General features: G+C 39.4%; 1 protein-coding gene across 4 annotated transcripts in view; it reads left to right on the top strand.

The window, feature by feature from the left end:
* The first annotated feature begins 3040 nt into the window (after nt 1-3040).
* The window catches only part of ARHGAP19 (Rho GTPase activating protein 19), a 39781-nt gene continuing 16751 nt past the window's right edge, over nt 3041-26070 (top strand). The window contains exons 1-7 of one of the 4 annotated variants that reach the window (XM_084903524.1): nt 3066-3128; nt 11635-11829; nt 14631-14896; nt 16216-16296; nt 18154-18363; nt 20658-20884; nt 22707-22793. In XM_084903524.1, coding sequence (XP_084759650.1) covers nt 11726-11829; nt 14631-14896; nt 16216-16296; nt 18154-18363; nt 20658-20884; nt 22707-22793 — 975 coding nt within the window. In that variant the 5' untranslated portion in view covers nt 3066-3128; nt 11635-11725. Of the gene's footprint in view, nt 3129-3228; nt 3577-11634; nt 11830-14630; nt 14897-16215; nt 16297-18153; nt 18364-20657; nt 20885-22706; nt 22794-26070 lie in introns of those variants that run through there. The other 3 variants (XM_084903526.1, XM_084903525.1, XM_084903527.1) reach the window with 3 other exon arrangements.

The raw sequence follows: 26070 nt of genomic DNA, 5'->3' as shown, positions 1-26070 counted from the left end.
TAAAAATGTCATCAAAACAGATGAATCAGAAATATAGTTGTGTGATACTTTAAAGTTTTGAGTATTTCCTCTGTGTGAAAGCATCAGTTTCATTTAATCTGTCAATCAATTGATGGAGCAGGAAAAACTTTGTTCATACTTCAAAGAAGGACAGAATTTGAGACTTTGGTTCCCTGCCTGTGTGGGTGTGTGTGTATAATTTACATGTATGTAAATTATGAGGCTGGATTTTCCAAGGTTGTTTGGGGTTCAATGAAAAATTCCACTGCTACTTGTTTGCTGAATTCTGTGTTTCTTCTCATGTATTTGCTCAATAAAAACAATTTGTTAAACATGAAACTAAATGCAGTTTTATTTGATACTTTTTCCAATTTTTAATATGAATTCTCATTAATTGAAATCATCTATTAGAACATGTGATTCAAGTTTTGGTTTGGATAATATAAATAGTCTGAGGACTTATTTGTTAATTTGTTCAAAAGCTCACGGGGGTGGGGGCTAGAAGGGTAGGTGAAGGCATATACGTAGGGGAGGCCAAGGAGGGAAAAAAGGAGACATATGTACTACTGTTTGTAATCCTTCAAACAATAAAAAAAAAAAAAGGAAAAAAAAAAAAGGAAAAAAAAAAAAAGATCATGGGGATGTAAAGTACAGCATAGGGAATACCGCCAATAAAATCGTAATAACTATGTACGGTACCAGGTGGTTACTAGAATTATTGGGTGGAATAACTTCATAAATTATATAATTATCTAAACACTATGCTGTACACCTAAAAACTAATATAAAATAATATTGCATGTCAACTGTAATTGAAAAATAAAAAAGCCCCCCACCGCCGTCTAAAATTTGTTTAAAAGATATCGATTTGAAAGGCCACTATGTGCCAGAGAGAAAAATAGATGTAGTCTCTGCCCACTGGTGGCAGGAGGTTTGGCTGGGAAACTTCCCATGAAACGAATGTTCACACAAACAGCTATATAATTATAAATGGTGATAAGAGCTATGAAGGAAGAATACAGAGTGCTATGTGAAAGTTTAGTAGGGGAAGTGATTTATAAGTGGGGGCCATGGAAGGCATCTGGACCAGTGACATTTAAGCTGAGATCAAAAATATAATTCAGTGAAAACTGGGCCACCCAGAACAAGCAACACATACAGAGAAGAACTGAGGAGAAACTGAAACATGTGGAAAGATGCCAAAACCGGTTTGGCACAGTGGATAGAGCGTCGGCCTGCGGACTGAAGGGTCCCAGGTTCAATTCCAGTCAAGGGCATGTGCCTTGGTTGCGGGCACATCCCCAGTGGGGGGTGTGCAAGAGGCAGCTGATTGATGATTCTCTCTCATCGATGTTTCTAACTCTCTATCCCTCTCTCTTCCTCTCTGTAAAAAAATCAAAATATATTAAAAAACACACACACACACACACACACACACATGGAAAGAGATGGAGAACCTCCGTTGAAAGGATGTCAGAGGAGCAATAGAGAAAATAACCCTTAGAAAAATCCAGCATAGAAAAAGAATACAGAAAAAAAAAAAATAATGCTGCCGAAACCGGTTTGGCTCAGTGGATAGAGTATCAGCCTGCGGACTGAAACGTCCCAGGTTCGATTCCAGTCAAGGGCATGTACCTTGGTTGCAGGCACATCCCCAGTAGGGGGTGTGGAAGAGGCAGCTGATAGATGATTCTCTCTCATCGATGTTAACTCTCTATCCCTCTCCCTTCCTCTCTGTAAAAAAATCAATAAAATATATATAAAAAAATAAAAAAATAATGCTTTCAGTTTCCAACATTCTCATATCTGTTGCCTCAGTTAATCTTCACCCTGAGGCAGGGAGGGCAAGCATAATTATGGTTATTTCTACCACTGAGGATGAAAGCTCAGCCAGGTACAAAGTTATGCAGATTTTTGTTCCAGGATTCAGACTAGAGAGGCAAACTGTGGGTTCTCTGGCAAGCCGGTGGGCAGCGGGTGGAATGAAGCATAAATAACCTACCGCTATGCTCTGTGACCATCTGAAAAACTCAGGCTGTGAACTAAATTTCATAGTAATTTAATAGTGTTTCTTGGTTGCCACTCTATACCCACCTTCCTAGGTATTTCTGTAGACAGAAAACGAAATCTTGCATTTTGGAGAGTGACTTTTAAATTCGACAGTTAAAAAAAAAAAAAATATATATATATATATATATATATATATATATATATATATATGTATATATATTATTGATTTTTTACAGAGAGGAAGAGAGAGGGATGGAGAGTTAGAAACATCAATGAGAGAGAATTATGGATCAGCTGCCTCTTGCACACCCTCTACTGGGGATGTGCCTGCAACCAAGGTACATACCCTTGACCGGAATCGAACCCGGGACCTTTCAGTCTGCAGTCTGCAGGCTGATGCTCTATCCACTGAGCCAAACCGGTTTTGGCCCAACAGTTTTTTAATTTTGAGATTTATACATCAGAACAAATTTTTTTTTTTTTTTTTTTATAAATATATTTTATTGATTTTTTACAGAGAGGAAGGGAGAGAGATAGAGAGTCAGAAACATCGATGAGAGAGAATCATCGACCAGCTGCCTCTTGCACACCCCCTACCGGGGATGTGCCAGCAACCAAGGTACATGCCCTTGACCGGAATCGAACCCGGGACCTTTCAGTCCCCAAGCCGACGCTCTATCCATTGAGCCAAACCGGTTTCGGCTATACATCAGAACAAATTTGAGCGTAGGCTGCCGCTATCTAACTTGAACCTAAAACCCGGTGGAGTCCGAAGGGTGAACGCAAGCGAGAAACTACAATTCCCGGCAGGCCTCGGGGCTGTGTCTCCTCCCCCCGCCCCGCCCCAACCCCTGTCTAGTCCGCCAGGACAGGAGGCGACCAATGACGGTTAGGTATTTGAATAGACCAATAAGATCATGAACAATAATGAGATTGCTCTGGCTTGGAAGGGGCGGTCAAGTCATCCAATCGTGTGGGAGAGGGGGAAACACGTTAGCCAATCTAAGGGCGTGGGGGGCGGGGCCTACCGTGGGGGGCGGTGAAAGAAGTTCGCTGACGAAGATGGCGACTGAGGCGCTGAATGAAGGGGAGGTGCCAGCTCGCGAATCCGGGCGGAGGTGAGCCGAGGTTTTGGTCCAGCTGCCTAGGAAACGAGGACGTGGGCTGGCCTTTCCTTGGGTGGTGGTGACCCAGCGGGGCCGGACTTGGTGCCTTTCCTCCCAGGACGTTGCGCACCCTGGCGCCTGCCGGGGCTGAGGAGGCGCGGGTCCCGCCGGGCGCCGGGCGTTAGTCGCGCCCCCTCGGCCCTGCGGATGCCCGTGGGGGTCTCGCTCGCGGCGTTGACTGCAGACCGACCGGTGGGCGCTGCCTCCCTTTCCGCAGAGCCTCGTTTCGATGGCGAGGAAACGCCGACCCAGACCTGTTGAGCCAATTCCCCGCCGTCCCACCGCGATGGCAGAGAACTGTCAGTACCTTCTGGGCTCAGAGTCCGTGTACGTGGTTGAGTCAGAGCAAGGATCTGTCAGTTAGAAATGGGCCAATGTAAAACAAAACGGTCCTATTGTGGTAAGAACACTTGACAAGACAACTAACCACTTGGCAATTAAATTTTTTAAAATTATTGATTATGGTATCACATAGTTGTCCTCATCTCCCCATTCCCATCCCAAACCCCTCCCCACATATGCTCCCTGTTGTCCATGGCCACTGGCCAGGCCCATATGCATGCACACAAGTCCTTTGGTTGATCCCTTCCCCTTACTCCCACCCTCCCCTACTTTCCCTCTGAGGTTTGAGAGTCTGATCGCTGCTTCTCTTTCTCTGGGTCTGTTTTTGTTGGTCAATTTTCACGGGCACAGTAACGGGATGATTGAAGTAGGTACCATGTTGTATAGCAAATCTCAAGAGCGTCTTCGTTTTGCTGAACTGAACCGTTATGCCTGTTAGTAACTCCCCCTCCCCCAATCTCTCCATCCCCTGGCGACCACCATTCTATTATTTAATTCTGTACTTTGGCTATTTTAGATACCTCATATAAATAGTGTCATGCAGTAGTCCTTTCTGGAATTGGCTCATTCATGTTGTCACATATGTAGAATTTTCTTTTTTCTTTTTCTTTTTCTTTTCTTTTTTTTTTTTTTTTTTAAAGCTGAGTAATATTCCATTCTATGTATGTACGTACTACGTTTTGTTTATCCATTCATCTGTCCCTGGACGTTTGGTTGTTTGCACATCTTGATTATTGCTAGTTGTGCCCCAGTGAGCATCGGAGTGCTAATATCTCCTCCAGATCCCAATTTTTATTTTATTTTATTTTTTTATAAACACTGATTTTTTACAGAGAGGGAAAGAGTCAGAAACATCTGTAGGTGGAAGCTGTATCCACTGAGCAAAACCGGTTTCAACAAGATCCCAATTTTAATTCTTGTGGGTAAACACCTAGAAGTGGGATTGCTGGATCACGGAGTAGCGCTCTTTTCAATTTGTTGAGGAACCTCCATACTGTTTCCCGTAGTACCTGCATCGTTGTGCATTCCCACCAGCCGTATACGGAAGTTCCAATTTATCCACATCCTCATCTTTTTCCTTCTTTTTTGATGATAGTCATCTTAACAGATGTGAAGTGATACTGTGATCAGGGACAAGGCATGGATGCCCATTCTTGCCACTTCTGTTCAGCATAGTACTGAAGTCCTAGCCAGGGAATTAGGTAAGAAGAAAACAAAGACCTTTAAGTTGGAAAGGGATAAGTAAAGTTGTCCCACTTTGCAGATATGTTACATATAGGAAATCCTAAAAATTCTTTAACAAGAAAAAACATGTTAGAACTATTAAATTTAGTCAAGTCACGGTATGCAAATCAAAATTCAGTTGCATTTCTATACATTAGCGACTATTTGAAAAGGAAGTTAGGAAAACGATCCCATTTCCAATAGCACCAAAATGAATAAAATACTCAGGCCAATATTCACCTCTCAGCTTCAGTTTTTTCATCTGTAAATGGAAGTGCCCTGTTTCCCTGAAAATAAGACAATGTCTTATATTAATTTTTGCTCTGTCCACTGAGCCAAACTGGTTTCGGCTGGCTGTTGTCATTTTTTAAATTTAAAAAATATATTTTATTGATTTTTTTACAGAGAGGAAGGGAGAGAGATAGAGAGCTAGAAATGTCGATGAGAGAGAAACATCGACCAGTTGCCCCTTGTACACCCCCTACCGGGGATGTGCCCATAACCAAGGTACATGCCCTTGACCGGAATCGAACCCGGGACATTTCAGTCCGCAGACCGACGCTCTACCACTGAGCCAAACCGGTTTCGGCCATTTTTTAAATTTAACAATCTAAGGGGAAAGAGGTCAATGCCCCTGACCAAATAGTCAAGGATTGCATGTTGAAAATTCTTGTGGCACAAGTGTTGGAAACCCCTGAAGTAGGGTGTTCTAATTACACTGTGTCAGTGTAAATCAGGTAACTTTTTAGTTTGGTGTCTCTTGGTGTTTGCTATACCAAATAGGAGATTCCAAGTCTTGGGAAGCTGGGTTTATGAATGGGCACTGAGCTCCTTTCCTGGCTGACATGAGCGTGATTGAACGTGTTATTAAAATTTTTATAAGGAAAACAAATTTAAAAGGAAGAGTTTTTCACTTTTGGAGCTGCCTATAAATGGTTGACCATTTTTAGAGCAGAAAACATAGAGGGGATCAATAAATTTGATTATATCATCTCTTTCTGGTATAAGATCTTGAATTATGATGAAAACCTGAAGATAAAATACTGCTCTTTAGCGGAAATAGTTTAAATTCCTTTAAAGGATGTTGCCAATTGAATTTTAGTGATAGTATTAGTTACATAATCATTCACAGAATCTGATCTGACCCTGAAACTGGTTTACCAATTTCATATTATAAAAGACTTTTTGAGGGCAGGATACATGTATATTTTCATTCATATTTTTAACTTAACACCTTGCTGACTGGTCATGAGATAATTGGTGTGGACACATTTGGATATGGAAACAAGTTATTTCATGACCAGTCAGCAGGGTGTTCTTATTAGGTTAGCTTTATGTAAGTGGTTAATAATGAGTGAATAATGGTCTTCATAGTTTCTAAGGTATAAAATATTACTTTGTGGTGATAAATACCATGCAGATTCTTTTTTTTTTTTTTAATATACATTTTATTGATTTTTTACAGAGAGGAAGGGAGAGAGATAGAGAGCTAGAAACGTCGATGAGAGAGAAAGATCCGGAATCGAACCTGGGACCTTTCAGTCCGCAGACCGACGCTCTACCACTGAGCCAAATCGGTTTCGGTGACCATACAGATTCTTGTTTGCCCTTTAGATGTTAACCTTTCTGATGTTCTGTTGATGGTGTGGGCCCTTGTATTCCATAAAGTGTCTGATTTGTGCAGATAATGCATACTTGCATTTTTAATATATTTTTATTGATTTCAGAGAGGAAGGGAGAGATAGAAACATCAACGATGAGAGAGAATCATTGATCAACTGCTTCCTACGCTGCTGTCCCCTTTCCTCCCTCACTGGGGAGCAAGCCTGCAACCCAGGTGTGTGCCCTGACCAGGAATTGAACTGTGACCTCTTGGTTCATAGATGCTTAAACACTGAGCCAAGCTGGCCAGGCTACTCTATTACTTTGAAATTTGTTCAAGTTAAGATAAAATATAATGATCAAATATATTTTTGCAGACTATTGAAATCTAAATTAAAGATAAGTCCATAATATCAAACCTAGGACAGCTACTCATAAGCACAGGCCTTAGATTATAAATTTTCAAATTTTTTGTCTTAAGAAATTGGATAGTGTTCCATGAAACCTTATGGTACTACTTATAAACTTTGAGCTTTGTTCTTAAAAAAAACAAAACTTTGCCAACTTAGGCACATGGGCTATTTTATTCTTTCTCTTTATGTGCAGCTTTCACATTACCAGTTTAGATTTATATGTAGGAAAGGAAAGAAAAATAATAGCCTGAATGTATTCCTATCTAACAGTGACATTTAGAGCCATATTTCAGAGCTATGGTCTGACATTGTAAAAGCAGTAAGAGTGCATACTTCTCTCAGGGCCGCTAGTCACGCTTAGGCACCTTCAAATAGAGCTCAGATTTTGATAGATTTGCCAAAGTTGTGGTTCTCGGAGAACAGATCAAGTTAAGCAGTTCATTAGGGAGGAAACTTTAGTTTTGTGGGTATGCAGTTTTAGTAGTAGTCAGCCAAAAGATACATCTGCAGGTTTTTCTATAATTGATTTTTTAGCTGTGGGTTCTGTTTCTAGTTCTTTCACTAAGCATATCACCTTTCGTGTAGGGTTCCATCTAGTGGTAAAACTAATCATCGCAGACTGTAAGTAAGTTATAAAAATTATCTTTTTTGAGGGGTGGTAGGGCTTACCTTTATCACTTTTGGGATAGTGGCCTAGAATATGCACTTAAATACTGAAGCCATTTGCTACCTTTGTGTGCCTGCATACATAACCTAATTCTCCTGCTTCTGGCCAGCTAAAACTTTTATGATGAGGAAGTTAACGTTTAGTAAAAAAAAAGAATAAAAAAACCTTTTAGTATTTACTAGTACTTTGTGGTATTTATATCAAGTTATAGCAAAATTTAAGTCAAAACTACTTGGTTTCTTAAAATAATTTTTCATGAAAGATGCTTATTATAAAGATGAATACATGGAATAATATAATCAATACTATTTTCCTATTTCTCAGCTTAAATCTTAACATTTGCCATATTTACTTCAAATGAAACCCTCCCTTTCCCCTATAGCTCAGTGATTTATCACAAGAACATTGCTAGCATCCTAGAAGCTCCCCTCATGCCTCCTCTTAATCACTAATCCCCAAAGGTAACCATTATCCTAAAATATATGGTAAATAAATCTGTTTTTCTTCGTAATTTTACCACTTAAGCAAGTATCTCTAAACACTATAGTTTAGTCTGTTTTTTTTTAAATTTGATATAAATGGCATTATATAGTAAATAGTTTCTGTATGTGTGTTTGACCTCTTTTGCTTATCATTGTATGTGAGATTCATTCATGATGATGCATATAACTAGAATTTGTCCATTTTCATTGCTGTAGAATATGCCATTATATATGCCACAATTTTTAAACCATTCTGCTGGCCATTTTGCTTCTAATTTTGGTTGTTTGGAAATTGATGTTTCAGTGGACATTCTTGTTTGTGATTTTTTTTTATCTTCTTTTTTTTTAAAAAGTATATTTTATTGATTTTTTACAGAGAGGAAGGGAGAGGGATAGAGAGTTAGAAACATCAATTAGCTGCTCCTTGCACACCCCCTACTGGGGATGTGCCCGCAACCAAGGTACATGCCCTTGACCGGAATCGAACCTGGGACCTTTCAGTCCGCAGGCCGATGCTCTATCCACTGAGCCAAGCCAGTTTCCACTTGTTTGTGATTTTTGGTGAACATGTGTCTGCATGCATTTGACATGGGATGGAATTGCTGGACCATACATAGGATACACTGTTGTTTAACTTTAGTAGATAAGATCAAATAGTTTTCCTAAATAGTTGTACCAATTTATAGCCTCACTATCAGTGTAAAAGAGTTACTGTTACTTTATTTTATTTATTAAGATATATTTTTATTGATTTCAGGGAGGAAGAGAGAAGTAGAAACACCAATGAGGAGAGAGAATCATTGATTGGCTGCCTCCTGCATTCCCCCCATGGGATCAAGCCCAAACCTGGGCATATGCTGTGATTGGGCATTGAATCGTGAACTCCTGGTTCATAAGTTGACTCTCAAATACTGAGCCACTTGTCGGGCTGTTACTATCTTTAAACCTTGCTAATGTCAATATTTTTAATGTTAGCCAATCTTTTAAATATTAGTATGATATTGTTTATTTATTTTTAAAGAATAATTTATTGCTTTTTAGAGAGAGAGGAAGGGAGAGAGAGAAACATCAATGTGAAAACTCAGTATCAATCTGCTGCCTCCAGCATGTCCCCCTCCCGGGGGCTGTAACCCAGGTGTGTGTCCTGACCAGGAAACAACCAGCACCCTTTCAGTGCACAGGACGATGCCCAACCAACTGAGCCACACTGGCCAGGGCATGTCATTGTTTTTTAATTTGCATTTCCCTGATGTCTAATGATGTTGAGTAGTTTTTTCCCATGAATATTTTAGCCATTTAGCTATATTCTTTTTTATGAGATTTTGTTGAGATTTCATGCCAGTTTTTTTGTTGGGTCATTGTTTTTCTTCTTCTAATTGATTAGTAGGGATTCTTAGTATAATGAGGATATGAACCTTTTTTTTTCTTTTTTTTTCTGTTTATATAGTATATTGCAGGCATATTTTCTCATCCTCTGTGGCTTGCTTTTTCACGTTCTTAATGGTTCTTTTGATGAGTACAAGTTCTTATTTTAATGAAGTCAAATGTATGAATGTTTTTCTTTATGGTTAATATTTTTTCTGTGTTATTTAAAAATTATTTACCCACCTTGAGTTTAAGAATATATTCTTCTAGCCCTAGCTGGTTTGGCTCAGTGGATCAAAGGGTCCCTGGTTGGATTCCAGTCAAGGGCACATGCTGAAGTTTTAGCTCGGATACCCAGTAAGGGGCATGCAGCAGGCAGCCAATCGATTCTCTTTCATCATTGATGTTTCTCTCTCTCCCGCTCCCTTCCTCTCTGAAATCAGTAAAAAATATATATATTTTAAAAAGAATATATTCTTCTATATTACCTTCTAATAGGTATATTGTTTTGCTGTTCACCTTTAGATCTACAATTAACTTGGAATTGATCTATATGTATAGTGTGAGATAGATGTCAATTTTCATTCCATAGGTGTTTAAATGTCTCAGCACCATTTAGTGAAAAGGGTATCCATTCCCCACTGATTGGCAGTGCCACTTTTATCCTGAATCCAGTAAAGAAAAGTAGAAAAAAGAAAGTGAAAAAGATATGAGCAGAAATTAATGAAATAACAAACGTAATAGAGCGATTCAACAAAACCTTGACAAAGCTAATAAAATTGATAAACCTCTAATTAAAGATCCATACATTAAGAAAGATAAATCATAAATTACCAATATCAGGAACAAAAAGGAGGCCATCACTATGGAAGCTAGACACATTAAAAAGTTCCTAAGAGGATGTTATAAACAAGCTTATACCAAAAAGTTTGAAAATTTATGTGTAATAGATAAATTCCTAGAAATACACATCTTATCAAAATTAATACAAGAAGTAGAAAATTTGACTAGTCCTATAACACAAAATAAATTGAATATGTAATTAAAAACCTTCTCACAAAAAAACAAAACAAAACAAAAAACAAACAAACAAACTAGGCCAGAGGGCTTCTTTAGCCAATTCGATCAAACATTTAAAGAAGAAATAACAACAATACACTTTTTCAGAAAATAGAAAAAAAAGACACATTTTCCAACTAACTTTATAAGGCCAGCACAACCTTGATACAAAATCTATTGAAGGCAATACAAGAAAGGACATATGTAAACATATATAAAGAACCTAAACAATTAGCAAACTAAATTCAGCAATATATAAAAATGATACATCATAACAGCTTTGGGTTTATTCTAGAAATGCAAAATTGGTTTAACATTGGAAAATTAATCAGTGTTATTTACCATATTAAAATAAAGGAGAAAAGTTATATAATCATCAATAGATATAACAATTGATAAAATTAAGCATGACCCTTGATTATGAATAAAGAAATAACTATTATTAAACTAGGAATAAGAAGATATTGCCTGAATCTGATAGTCTTTGCCAAAATGATGGGTGGGGAAAGATGCCATTTTTAAATTTGCTTCACCCTGATAACTTATAAAGTTGAGATTCTTTTCATGTTTATTATTTAGGTCCCCTCTTCTACTAGTATGAATTACTTGGTCATATCCTTTGACTAATTTTCTATTGAGTTGAGTGTATTTTTAAAAGAAATGTTAGGCATACTTATAAATCCTGAATGCTAATCCTTTTAGCATGCAGATGTTTTTTTCTCCAGTTTATGGGTTATCTTTTATTATTTTTAAAGTTTTAAATTTGTTTATTGTATTTATTATGAATGGATATGTTCACATAAATAAAAAATCCAGAAAGTACAAAAGAACATACAGTGAAAGTTTCTCTCCCACTCCTGTTCTTTCATGCAGTTCCTCTCTCCAGAGGCCTTGTGACTTCATTCTTTAAGAACTTTGTTTATACTGTCACTTGTTCATAGAAATTTTAATGTATTTAAATGTATCAACCTTTTCTTTGTGGATTGTGCTCTTTTACCTTGTTTAAGTAACATTTCCTCTGCCTCATTAATTTTTTCTTCTGTTTTCTAAAATTTTTAAAGTTTGGCTTTCTATATTTAGATTTTTATTCTGGCTGGAATTTGTTTTTTTGTATGTATGATGTGAGGTAGGGGTCACCTTTCCCTCCATATTATACAACTACTTGTCCTTACACTTTTACATATGTGATTGTTTCACCTAATACAACTTTCTGTGTGACGGGAGACTATTGTTGAATTTCATCTGTATGTTGGCAAATAATGAACTAGTCCAGTTTTTAATGTCTGTTCTGTTCCTTCTTGCAGATGAGTGTGTAGAGTCCTAATAAGTACTGCCTTTCAGACCCCATAATGTGCCCTGTGTCCCGTAGCACGCCTGGAATGTGTGTAGGCTGTAATGAGGCAGGGACAGGAGGGTTCCTTTGTCACCACAAACAAGGAGAAAGCTTTCCGCAGTCTCTTCGATTTCCCAATGCCTCATCCGAAGCTTTCAGCTCTTATGTAAGAAATTTACTTTTTTTTGAACAAACTTAGAGTTTGTATTAAAATAAAATACTGCAGAGTAGGACGTTGTTATTGCTTAAATTTAGTATTTTTTCTTTAGTCCTAGAAATCTCTTAAATTCTTAGCCATGCTTCTTGATAGTCTCAGCTTTATATTGTGGCATCATGTATTCTGTGGAAAGGAATTAGGTACATTTACTACTTAGAGGAGTCATTTTTCCTGGAAGAGTGCTAGGTGTTGTGATTGTTTTTATTGTGGAAATGTTTGTATGAGTCAGGTGCATTTCAACTTTGCTTGACAGATGTGATTACTTGTCCTTTCTGGCTTGTGGTCTATGAACTCATCTGTTATATAACAGATGATTGTTTATATAATAAGGAGTAGCACAAGTCATCTTCTATAATAATAAAAGGGTAATATGCTAATTCGACCAGACGAAGCTGGGGCTTCGAGGGAAACCCGGGTCCTGGGTGGAGGGAAGGGTCCTGGGTGCCGGAGGGAAGGTCCTGGGTGCCGGAGGGAAGGTCCTGGGTGCCGGAGGGAAGGGTCCTGGGTGCCGGAGGGAAGGTCCTGGGTGCCGGAGGGAAGGGTCCTGGGTGCCGGAGGGAAGGTCCTGGGTGCCGGAGGGAAGGTCCTGGGTGCCGGAGGGAAGGGTCCTGGGTGCCGGAGGGAAGGTCCTGGGTGCCGGAGGGAAGGTCCTGGGTGCCGGAGGGAAGGGTCCTGGGTGCCGAGGGAAGGTCCTGGGTGCCGGAGGGAAGGTCCTGGGTGCCGGAGAGAAGCCGGTGCTGGCAGCCAGGGGAAGGAAGGCCTACGCTTGCACACATTTGTGCATTGGGCCTCTAGTTAGAAATAATTTGTAATGGGTACAAACAACTGGTGATGGCTCTGCTATAAGAGATGGAATAATACTGTTCTTATATGTAGTATATTAAAAGTAAAATGTACAGCAATTAGGTTTTAGGAAACACAGAATAGGGAAGGAATTATTTCTGAGTCAAAGGAGCTTTGCCAGGAATATAACCAAAGTAATGTAGAAAACCAGCTAAGATCAGGAGCCAAAAGAACGTTCAAAAAGAAAAATGATTCTAGAGAGAAGGGAGAGGGAGAGAGGTAAGAGAGAGATAGAGAGAGAGAGAGAGAGAGAGAGAGAGAGAGAGAGAGAGAGAGAGAGAGAGAGGTGAGGCTTGGTTGCCTCCTGCATGGGCCCTGACCAGGTATCAAACCTGCAGCCTTGGTATGGGTCCTGACTGGGAATCAAACCCACCACCTTTTGGTGTATGGGATGGCACTCCAACCAATTTAGCCACACTGACCAGGACTTGCTGAGTATTACTCAGTGATAGAAGAGTGAAATTAGAAGCAAAATACTGTAGACTTTTTCCAGTGCCTTAGAAGAATCTGTCTGAGGAAAGGCTGTATTTAGATCATGAGTCATAGGCATCCAGAATTGAAAGGTTTTCAAATAAAACCTATTTCTGGACCAGACAAGGCTGAATTAATATATCTATATCTATATCTATATCTATATCTATATCTATATCTATATCTATATCTATATCTATATCTATATCTATCTATATATTTAATATATATTTTTTATTGATTTAAAACATATTTTTATGTACCTGTGCCTTACATTCTAGAGAAGCCTTTTTGGTTATGAGAAACAATTCAAGAGTGTTTGGCTCAATTAGAGAGAGTTACCTGGGTAGGGACCCAGGAGATACCTACCTGTGTAGGGACCCAGGAAACAAAGAACCCTATGGGTAATTGTCTTCAAATTGTTTATGACAATATTTAGATTTAGTTTTAAGTCTTCAATAGAATTACCTGGTTCCAGTGACAGTAAGCATGATTAACCTGAATATGGTGGCTGGCAGCAATTGATCACTGCATCGTAAACACCTTCTAGTAGTGGCTGTGTTCCCAAGAGGGACTTAACTTGATGATTACCCATTGCTCTGTTAAGGGAACAGCTGCAGGTCTGATGCTTTACAAGTATTTAACAGTAATCATTCAGGGCTTAACTGTTTTAATAAGGAAATGTGGTCTATGTGACTAGCAATCCTAATATGTTATTAGATTTGGGAGGCTGTAAGGATCTGTATCTTCCTATGGTATATGCCTGAAATTAAGAGGCAAATTCAGGTCACGTAATAGAGGCTCTCTGGTCTCTTTTCTTTCTTTTTTAAATTATTGCTATTTTAACCCTTTGCACTCCGCTGTCCCCTCTCAGGGGACATCGGAATTCTAGCATATCACTCGGATGTCCCCTTTCAGGGGACATTGCAGTTTATTAGTGATTACGGGAATTGAGTTAATTCAACGCACATTTCCGCCGTTAGCGTCGAGTAGCTGGTAGCCAATGTCCAGAATGGTTCGGAGTGCAAAGGGTTAAATATATTTTTATTGATTAAAGAGAGAGGAAGGGAGAGGGAGATATAGAAACATCAATGATGAGAGAGAATCATTGATCTGGCTGCTTCCTGCACACCCCTTATTCATGTGCCCTGACCGGGAATCGGACCATGAACTCCTGGTTCATGGGTTGACTCTCAACCACTGAGCCACATGTCTTTTCCTAAAACTAAATTCCTAAGTATCTAGGTGGGTAAGATTAAACAGCAACAAGTTCAAATTGTCTTCTGTACAGTGACCAGAGTAAGGATAGGTTTTTCAAAAAGCCAATGTGTAGATTAACCCACAGAAAGAGTGAATAACTGTGGTTGAGAGGGCATGAGAAACACATGAAGATGATCTAGGCCCTCCCCAAGATTCTTCTGATTCATTTTTTTCAGTGATGCCATCTGCAATTTTGTTATCTGCAATGACTCTTCCCTTCGAGGCCAGCCCATTATCTTCAATCCTGACTTTTTTGTCGAAAAACTCCGTCATGAGAAACCTGAGGTGTTCACTGAGCTGGTGGTCAGCAATATCACAAGGCTCATTGATTTACCTGGGACTGAACTGGCTCAGCTGATGGGAGAAGTGGAACTGAAGTTGCCTGGTGGGGCTGGCCCAGCGACAGGATTCTTCCGGTCTCTAATGTCTACCAAGCGGAAGGGTAGGAGAGGTGTTTGGGAAGGGTGCTTTTTGGGCTTCATTCTTGGCATCTGTATGTTCATTGAGGAGTCGCTAATACCATAAAGCAATTTTTTTTTTTCATTTTCATAAGAAGTAAAGCAACAAAAATTACTTTAAAAGTCTAGATAAATTAAAGTCAAATATATGTCAGTCCCTGAGAGGTGACATAATTAGTTTAGGTATTTATCAGGGACACCTTGATTTTCGTTTCCTATTAATACTGTACTAAAATAATGTTTAAAATAAGACAAAGTTTATAGCTAGAGAGTACAGTAAAGACAGTTTGAGCATTTTTTATTGCAGTTGTTAGTTCTCAGATGTTTTAACAGTTCTAAGTGCGCCTGAAAATGCACAAGGAAATGCAATCAAAATAACTCTCAATCAACTGCAAGTTTAACATTAGATTGTAGGTTTATTGAATGCTTCAATGGAATGCTTTAAAAAGGCAAATAAAAATATCTATGACTCACCCCAAAACAGCCTTCCCAGAAAATAAATTACAGTGCTGCTTAAAAAAAAATCAATGATAGAAACATCGATCAGCTGCCTCCTGCCCCCCCCCCCCCCTCCCCCCCGGGACCCTTCAGTCTGAAGGCCGACGCTCTAGCCACTGAGCAAAACCAGCCAGGGCATGTCTTATTTTATTAAATATAAAGAAATAATTAAGTTAGCAAAAAGTTTAAACATTATAATCTGACCCTGTATCTACTCTAGTGGATAATCTGTCATGCTTTGTCAATTATGGCTCTAAATTCTATGATTTGTTTGTTTTTTTCAAATTAAATATCAACATTTTAGGTATTGTTACTTTGTCTTCAAGCAACCTACAATTGAATGTTAAACTTGCAGAGTTGATTGAGAGTTGTTTTGATTACATTTCCTGGTGCATTTTCAGGTGCACTTCCAGCTCTTAAAATATTTTTTTCCTTTTAAATATATTTTTATTGATTTCAGAGAGGAAGGGAGAGAGACAGAGATAGAAACATCAATGAGAGAGAATCATTGATTGGCTGCCTTCTGCACACACCCTACTGGGGATTGAGTGAGCCCGCAACCCAGGCATTTGCCCTTGGGCCAGAATCGACCCTGGGACCCTTCAGTCCACAGGCGGATGCTCTATCCACTGAGTCAAACCAGCAAGGGCCAGCTCTTAAGATTTTTGTTTATTGACCTTGTGAAAGTCTTTGCTGAACTGTGACATCGGATGCTTGAGTGGTTTTCAGTATGCTGATTTTTATACTATTTATGGAAAATATAGTCCTGTGTAATTATTTCTTTTCTTTCTTTTTTTTTTTTTAGAAAAAGGAGTAGTATTTGGATCTCCACTGACAGAAGAAGGCATTGCTCAGATATACCAGCTAATTGAATATCTACACAAAAGTAAGACTACTTAAAATTTTGTTGTTCTTTGTTAATGAAGAATTGTCTGTTTTCTATTGAGAGCTGACACCCTTGAGTTAGCAGGTGCCAACTAACCATCTATAAAGACACTAATCAGTGATAATTTCAGGTGACGTGTTTCTAAATATATTCTGTTTTAAATTTCACTTCATATATTGATTTGTTTTTTGTTTTCAAAGATGTATATAAATTAGCTCATGTCAATCACATCTTCCCCTTGACTCAGAGAGAGTTTTTTCTGGAAAAATACATTGTCCCTAGAGAATCATAACATTTACTCAAGGGAGAATGACTTATCACCAACGGTACTTATATCTTTATGATTATATAATTAAAATACATTCTTTACTTAATTCCCATTTTCTTTTTTAGTAGTCATGCTGGTTATGTCATTTCTCTGAGTGCTTGGCACAGCTGAGTGTATGTGAAGTGTGTGGCATTTTATGACCCTTTGATAAATTCAATGCAAACACTGTGCTGGGAGCTAGAGCAGAGGTTAGGCAGCCTACGGGCTTGAGTCATCTACATTCACATTTTGTTTTTAGTTGGCAAAGGATTAAATTAAAAATAAAATAGTTATCAGTGTGTTAAAATGGGGAAAGTCTAGGTTTGCAATTTCCTGGGATGATAGGAAGGTCTAGGATCCTTGGGCCCTGTTGCCACTTTGACACAGTCAGCTACAGCACAAGTATGTGCCCTCCTTTCACTATGGTTCCTGTTCATTCATTTACTGTTGCCTGCCTGGCCCTGTCTCCTCAATTAGGGAGTTATCTCTTTATATAAAAGCTTAAGCGACCATTACGACCAGTTGACCCACCAGTTGACGGGTCACTATGGTGTGCACTGACCACCAATGCAGGAGCTGCCCCCTGGTGGTCAGTGCGCTCCCAGGGTGGGAGCATTGCTCAGCTGACCTGCATGACCTGCATCCCCAGAGGCCACACCGAGGGACCCACCCATGCACAAATCTGTGCACGGGGCCTCTAGAGTGAAGATAAGTATGTACTCAAGCTGGAAACTTGAACTCTCAGGCTTCTTCCAACCAAATCAAAACTATATGTCCCCTCTTTTTTTTTTTAATAGCTTGAGATTAGTTTAGAACCTAGTTGGGAGGGCAGCATAGTTTAGTTGGGATGAATGTGAAGGTTCCAGGAGTCTTAGACTGAAAGGTGATCTGACAGGTTAGAGTTCCAATTCCAGAGGCAACACAGAGACTGTAGATTCGCTCTGTGCTGGGAAACGGTTTATGGGGGCAATAAACCTCCCCAGATGCACTTGCCCCTTCAAACAAACTCTCAGATGGCAAAGGAAAGCGGCCTCCAGGGAGATTTGGCTTTTCTTCCAACTTGTTTTTGGAGCTCATTTCTATTGTTTAGATTAGGGGTGTCGAACTCAATCAGAGAAGGGGCCAAAATCTAAAATCCAGCCTAAATCGTGGGCCGAATGGTTTACTGAACAGTTATAAACTGACAATGTCATAAGCTGACAGCGGAGTGCAGTGATGACAGCGCGGTGCGGGCCACATTGCAAGGCCTGGCGGGCTGGATTTGGCCCGCGGGCCTTGTGTTTGACACATGTGGTTTAGATTAAATTCAGTCTTCAGACGTGTCTCAAGACGTTGAATGACTCCTGAGTGGACCAACTCCTAGTCCAGGAGGTCTCCAGGCCCTCTGGGATGCTCAGATTTGTCTCCACAGGGGCTAGTGGGCTCTATATTACTCTGGGGAAAAAACAAAAACCTTCTTTGTAAAGTAGCCTTTTAGATGACTTATTTTAATCCCACTTTCTCTTCTGTCTCCTTTTTGAATGTCCTCTGTTTTCTCTCATGCTAAACAGACTTACGAGTGGAAGGCTTGTTTAGAATACCAGGGAATAGTGTCCGGCAGCAGATTTTAAGGGATGCTCTCAATAATGGAACTGATATTGATTTGGAATCAGGGGAGTTTCACTCAAATGACGTGGCTACCTTGCTGAAGGCGTTTCTAGGAGAGTTACCTGAGCCCCTGCTGACCCATAAGCATTTCCATGCACACCTCAAAATTGCTGGTGAGTATAAGAGGGGAGGAGATGTAAGTGTATTTCTTTCAATTTAGTAAAGTCCTTTGGAATTTCCTATTGTTTGTAACCCACAGCAATACTTTTGGAAAAAAAGAAAAGAAAAGAAGAAAGAAAGACAGGAAGGGAGGGAAAAACAAAACAATAAAGCCCCCACTTTTGTTAATATTGGTTAAAACTTCATGGTATTTTTGGACTTCTGGGCACTCATAAGTTTTGGCCAGCTAAGTTTAACTTAATTAAGTATTTATTTTTCATTTTTATAAATTAGTTTCTTGGAACATAAAATCTGGGTTTAATTTTATTTTTATTCCTCAGAGATCCTAGCATAGTGCTTTGAATATTTCAGTTGCTTAATAAATGTATGCTTGCCCTGGCTGGTGTGGCTCAGTTGCTTGGGTGCCTTCTCATGCACCGAAGGGTTGGAGGTTTGGTTCTGGTCATGGCACACGCCTGGGCTATGAGTTCAATCCCTGGGAGGGGGGTTTGGGAGGCAGCTGGTAATGTTTCCCTTTCACATTGATGTTTTTTCTCTCTCTCCCTCTCCCTTCCTCTTTCTGAAATCAATAGAAACATATTTAGAAAAAAACAAACAAAACCTTTATAAATAAATAAATAAGCACATGCTTTTCATTTGATTAATTTACATTCCTGAGATGGTTATAGGTTTGGCACATTTGCCTTGGTTTGAGGCTTTAGCTAAGTATTATTATGCCTCAATTGGGATCATCTCCACTCTTGGAAGTTTTTATTTTTTATTTTTCCCTAGGATTTAAAATAAAAGTTACCCTTTATTGAATTTATGGGGCCACATTGGTTAATAAAATTATATAGGTTCCAGGTGTATATTATATTATGTGTTCACCATCCCAAGTAAATTTGTTTTTTAAAAATAATTTTATTTGCTGCCTAAATACTAGTTAACTTTCACATTGTTCATATTCAAATTGTTCAAAAGAGTGTACAGTGAAAAGACTCTATTCCACCCCTGTTCCCCAGCACCTGGTTTCTCTTTGCAGAGGCAACCAGTGCTATGATTGCTAATATATCCTTCCAGAGATGTTGTATATACTTACAAATACTTAGATATATTCCTTTTTTCTTTTTTTTATGTAATGGTAGGGTATTATATTCATGACTGTTTTTTTTACTTACTACATCTTGGAGGATGTCCCATTTTCAGCTCATAAATAGTTTTTTCATTCTCCTTTATGCCTGAGTGGTAGGGAATTCATTTTTCAGTTGCACAGCTGTAATGCTGCTATAATTTAATGCTCTTGAGCATTTTTCTCTTGCTTCTAATTTTTAAAAAATCTTCACCTGAGAATATATTTTTAATTGATTTTTAGAGAAAGAGGAAGAGAGAGAAACACTGATGTGATAGAGAAAAGTTAGTTGCTTATCAGAGCATATTTCATCCTCATATTTCTTTTAGCAATATGAGTGAGGAAAAACGAAGGGTGTAGAATTATTAAAGGTATACGTGGATTTATTTTTATTTCTCTTGGGTGTATACCTAGGAGTGGAATCACTGGGCCATATGGTAACTCTATGTTTAACTATTTGAAAGAGCTACCTAACTATTTTCCAAAGTGGTCGTACCATTTTACATTCTCACCAGCAGTGTAAGAAGGGCCCTTTCTCAGCATTCTTCTTCTTCTTTTTTTTTTTTATATAATATATTTTTATTGATTTTTTACAGAGAGGAAGGGAGAGAGATAGAGAGCTAGAAATGTCGATGAGAGAGAAACATTGACCAGCTGCCTCCTGTACACCCTCCACCAGGGATGTGCCTGCAACCAATGTACATGCCCTTGACTGGAATCGAACTCGGGACCTTTCAGTCCGCAGACCGACGCTCTACCACTGAGCCAAACCGGCTTCGGCTCAGCATTCTTCTTAACACTTGTTATTGCCAGTCCTTTTTATTATAGCCATACTAGTGAGTATGAAGTAGTATCTCATTATGGTTTTGATTTACATTTCCCTGATAGCTAATGATACAGAGTGCACAAATGTTTATTAGCCATTTATATATCTTCTCTGGAGAAATATTTATTCAGGCCTTTTGACCATTTTTGATTGGGTTTTTGTTTTTTATTATTCAGTTGTATTGACATTATTTTATTATATTTTGCTATAATCTCTGGTTATGCCTAATTCTTTTTTTCTTCTTTCTTTGATTAGAGTTGAGGGGAGGATAATAGTAGGAACATTCCCCCCCCCCCCCCCCCCCCCCCGCTTGTATTTCCTTCCTACTTGCAATCATCTCTTTTGTCCTCAAGATTTGATGCAGTTTGATGATAAAGGAAACAAGACTGATAGACCAGACAAGGAGCGGCAAATTGAAGCTCTTCAGTTGCTCTTCCTCATTCTCCCTCCACCCAATCGTAACTTGCTGAAGTTATTGCTCGATCTCCTGTACCAGACAGCGAAGAAACAAGACAAGAATAAGATGTCTGCCTATAACCTTGCCCTTATGTTTGCACCCCATGTCCTATGGCCCAAAAATGTGAGTGTCGAGGGGAAGAGCAAAGACTGCTCCGTATTCTTGGCCTGGGCCTTATCCTGTGGGTGTACTTTAGTGAGGTTATCAAGGGTCCAAAGTTTCTCTTTCTGTTGAACAAGTTTAGGAGCTTACTTTATTAGTTCATTTAAGAGTCATCAGACCTGCCCTGACCAATTTGGCTCCGTAGATAGAGCGGTGGCCTGAGGACTGAAGGGTCCTGGGTTCGATTCTGGTTGGGGCATGTACCTTGGTTGCAGGCTTAACTCAGCCATGGTTTGGGCCACTGGGGCAACCAATGGTTCTCTTTCTCTGACTCCCCCTCCCTTCCACTCTTTCTAAAAATAAGTGGAAACATTTCCTTGGATGAGGATTAATAACAACAAAAACAGTCATCAGACCTGAAGAGGCCAGTTTCTGTTGACCTCACTTATAAATCAATCTCTGATAGACCTGAATGGCAATGTATTAGTGGAACTCAGTGGGATTATAGCTACTAAATAAACAAGAATAATCATTTTAGTGGGTCAATCTGAATTCCTTCTTAACGTGAAAGTCATCTTGGGAAACCAAATTGATTCCTGAAGATTACATGCTATAAATTTAGAATAGAGTTGTTTGATCTTACAGGATAATGTCACTAAGATTTTAGATAAGATCTTAATCCTGCCTTATCCTAACTTTTCTTTTTCCTATAGAAATTCTCTCCTTCGATAAACCTGAATGTGCTTCTTATTGCTGAGAACATGGCTTTCTCAGTGACTTGCATGAGAAATAAATTATCAAAGGTCTTTTGAACTCATTTTTGATCTGGAGGTACATAGGTTCATATTCCTGTCCATTCATACAGGTTTTACTGTATGATGGAACTGGGAGGCAGGATACCTGGGTTGGAAGCTATAAATCAGCTGTGATTTGTGTCCCCCTTTTTTTTCTAATCCTCATCCAAGGATATTTTTTCCATTGATCTTTAGAGACTGGAAGGGAGAAAGGAGGGCAGAAAGGGAGAGAGAGATAGAGACAGGTGGTGGGGGGAAGAGAGAGGAACATAATCAATAAGAAATAATAAAAAAAATAAAAGCAAAAATTAAATAATAAAGATACATGTTGAAGATAAAGGCTTTGGGATAGTAGAGATGCTGAAGTGTGTAAAAAAGAGGCAGAAGAGCCTGCAGGTGTGGCTCAGTGGTTGAATGTCGACCTATGAACCAGGAGATCACAGTTTGATTCCCAGTCAGGGCACATGCCCAGGTTGCAGGCTCGATCTACAATAGAGGTTGTGTAGGAGGCAGCCGATCGATGATTCTCTTTCATCATTGACGTTTCTGTCTCTCCCTTCCTCTCTCTGAAATCAGTAAAAACATTTTTAAAAAAGCAGGGGAAACAAGAGAAGAGAATCAATGACAATTTGTATTTTCAAATAACAGATGTCACGTTGGTAACGATCAGTAGTGACAGGTTTCTTTTGTCTTTGGAGAAGCTCCTTTCTCTGAAGGGACAATGGTGGTTGGTACAGATTCTGGTCTTCCTGGCCCTTCTTCCAGACTAGATCTTCTTTAGCAACTCTGCTTGCGTGTCTCATTCTCAAGCAGAATTAGGGAATGAAGATTGGTTCCCAAGGATTTCTTGGTTCTTCCTAGATTATGTCATTCCAGTGGAAATCTGCTGAACCAAAAGCCTTTCCAGAATGAAGCATTGTATTAGGGGCACCTTTGTTAGGGACAGAAACTACCATGCCTTTGAAAGAATAAGCTTGTTGGTAAGTAAGTGGAGTATCTGCATTCTATTTCCCAGTTTGTAATCCCCTTTTGTGTTTTTTCCTGAACAGGTCACTGCAAATGACCTTCAAGAGAATATCACGAAGTTAAACAGTGGGATGGCTTTTATGATTAAACACTCCCAGAAACTTTTTAAGGTAGGTTAGGGGTTGGGAGTAGGTGGTAAAAGACAAAGAGGATGGAGCAAGGTAGGATCCTTAGCAGGGCTGTTAAGGTGATGATAACCAGTTAAGAAAGGCCCCGGGACGGGAAAACAGATGATACAGTAGCAAAACCCCAAGGTGGGGAGGAACAGCCAAGGTGGGAGGGTAGGAAGGTTCCTGGAGGCGGAGCAGAGCTTTGCCCTCCATGAAAAGCAGCTTATGTTGGCCTCTTAGTGCCATCCTCCCTGTTTCCTTCCAGTAGCATTTTGAGGGTCTGACAGCCTTTCATTTTGTACTCTGTCCATTTCAGTCTAAACTAGCAGTGTTTCTGCCAACATTTTTCTCAAGAACTTTGTGGGTCTTCTGTAGGTTTCAGTGGGACTCACTCCATTGGACAGAAGCCACATATATAAATCTTTTGAAGATAAACATTCTCTACTTGAGAAGGCTAGGGACGTGACCTTTAAGCTTCCTAGAAGGCTCTCGTGTGATTGAAAGAATCTGTGAGGCACACCTTTACTCTCTTGAAAGGGCTGTTTGTGTGACTGGATAGTCTGACCTTTTGATGCTTATTAGATTTTATAAATAAAGGTTGCAGTCACATCTTTGGCCTTTTCTGATAGTGAGTTTCTTGTCATCTGGAAAGGCTGAGAATTTTTAAGACCACCCAGTTCTGCCGAAGCCGGTTTGGCTCAGTGGTAGAGCATTGGTCTGCGGACTGAAAGGTCCCAGGTTTGATTCTGTTCAAGGGCATGTACATTGGTTGCGGGCACATCCCCAGTAGGGGGTGTGCAAGAGGCAGCTGGTCAATGTTTCTCTCTCATCGACATTTCTAACTCTCTATCTCTCTCCCTTCCTCCTCTCTGTGAAATATCAATAAAATATATTAAAAAAACCCCAAAAAACAAGACCACCCAGTTCTGTTTTCTTCAACTTTTTTATTGTGGTAAAATACACATGACAAAATTTACCATCTTGACCATGTTCAGTGGCATTAATTTGTTGTTGGTTTTCTAAAACTTAAAAAAAAAAAAAAATGGTCTTTATGGTTGAAAGTATTACAGATGTCCTCTTTGTTTCCCCCTTTGGCATTAATTTTTGATAAGAAGTGTCCAAACTTGCAGACTTTAAAAAAAAATATTCTATTGATTTTTTACAGAGAGGAAGAGAAAGGGATAGAGAGTTAGAAACATTGATGAGAGAGAATCATCAATCAGCTCCCTTTTGCACACCCTCCACCGGGGATGTGCCCACAACCAAAGTACATGCCCTTGACCAGAATCAAACCTGGGACCTTTCAGTCCTCAGGCTGACTCTCTATCCACTGAACCAAACCGGTTTTGGCTTGCAGAGACTTTTTATAAGAGTTTATTTGAACCAGAATGAAGACATGTGCCACAGAACAAGATCTCAAATGCTCCAGAGAATAACTGTTGCAGCTTCTTTTGTATGTTTGAAATTCAGGAGGGAAAGTGAGGAAGATTTCATGGAGGTAGGAAAAAAGGAAGGATAGTTAAGGTTATATGCTTTCTTGAGAGTTAATACCCCTCTTTAGGGGATTACTTCTGGAATTTCAAAGGTGTGTTAACCTAGGTGCACAAGACCAATGGACAGGGCTTGCATAAAAACCTCTCCCTAAAGAAGATATGGGCCTTGTTTTTAACTACCCACCATGACCTGCCCAGTTAGGAGTTTATGATCAGATCACCCTGTGAGGTTACTTTCATAGAATTTATTTTTTTCGACACAGATTACATATATATTGTGCACTGATCACTACAATCCATCTCCAGAACTCTTCATTTTTCAAAATTGAAATTATATACTTGTACTTTACTGTGAAGGATTCTTTTTTTTAATCCTCACCCGAGGATATTTTTCGAGGGAGTAGAAGAGAGAGGGAAAGATAGAGAAATATCTCTGTTAGAGAAACATATTGATTGATTACCTCCTGCCTGCACCCTGACCAGGGCCTGGGCCAGGGAGGAGCCTGCAACCAAGATACCTGGCCTTGACCTGAATCAAACCCGGGACTCTTCAGTCCACATGTTGATGCTCTATCCATTGAGCCAAACTGGCTAGGGCTGAAGGATTTTTTTAAGTGACTTAACACAACACAAATGGTTATGTAGAAGTCTGACCTGAGTCTCACTGGCTAAAATAAAGGTGTTGGCTGCATTCCTTTGTGGTTGTTCTGGAGAGACTGTTTCCTTGCCTTTCCCTGCCTAGAGATTGCCCACATTCCTTGGCTCATGGCCCCCTTCCTCTGTCTTCAAGACTGTCATCTTGAAGTGGCATCTCTATGACATTCTTCCCTAGTCACACTTCCTTCCGACTGCATCTGGGAAAGGATCTCTACTATGAAGGGCCCAGGTGATTATATTGGACTCACCCTGACTAACCTAGGATAAGCTTTCTACTACCAGGTCCTTAATCACACCAGCAAAGTCCGTTTTTGCCACGTAAGATAACAAATCCCTGTGAAGCATTTTGAAAGTACAGATCGTACAAACCTTAGAGATAAAACTAGAGTACAATTTCCTAGATGTAGTTCAGCTTGGTTCAAATTCTAATGATTGGACTCTTTACAATATTCTGTTTTTACTATTGTTCTTCTCTTCCATAGATTCTTTTTTCAGCTTCTCATCCTTGGGGTTTTCATCCTTGTTTGCTACTTTGGCTTTGTTTCCAGGCTAGTGTCAGCACTGGCTGAGTCTTTGTTGATCACTAAAGGAGAGAAAAAAAGGCGGTGGAGATTTATCTTGGATAAATCTGCTCTTGGCTGATTATGTTCTTCCCTGAGATTTTCCTCTGGATGAAAAATGGTGGTTGTTTTGTGCTCTGTCACTTACTCTGAGGTAGTGTTTAAACTCCAGATTTGTGCTGTGCTTTGTTGTGTCTTCTTGTCCTCGGCTCCTTTGTGTGGATTTTGCTCCTCCTCAGTCCTCATATCCTGTGCTGCTTCATTCTGGGTTCTTTGTATTTCCCCCTGCTCTGCCGTTTTTCTAAAATTCCTCTTAGCTGTTTGTAGTTCTGCCTTCTGTTGTCTGACCTAGTATGATTTTATCTCTCTTCAACATGAGTCATCATGGACTTACATTTACAATTAAGGCCAATTTTTACTTTATTCGGGAAGTCCTTCTTTTCCTGTGGATTGTAAAATACTTAAGACCCTCAGATTTTTATTTAAAATAGTCCATCTCTGCCTCCCTTTCTGGATATCCCTTCAGCTATATTATCTTTTTGGGGAAGACTTTTTGTTTATTTGGTT

This window comes from Pipistrellus hanaki (assembly GCF_964339955.1).
Source record: "Pipistrellus hanaki genome assembly, chromosome: 14".
Taxonomy (NCBI): Eukaryota; Metazoa; Chordata; class Mammalia; order Chiroptera; family Vespertilionidae; genus Pipistrellus; species Pipistrellus hanaki.
This window is presented reverse-complemented; position numbering and strand designations above follow the sequence as displayed.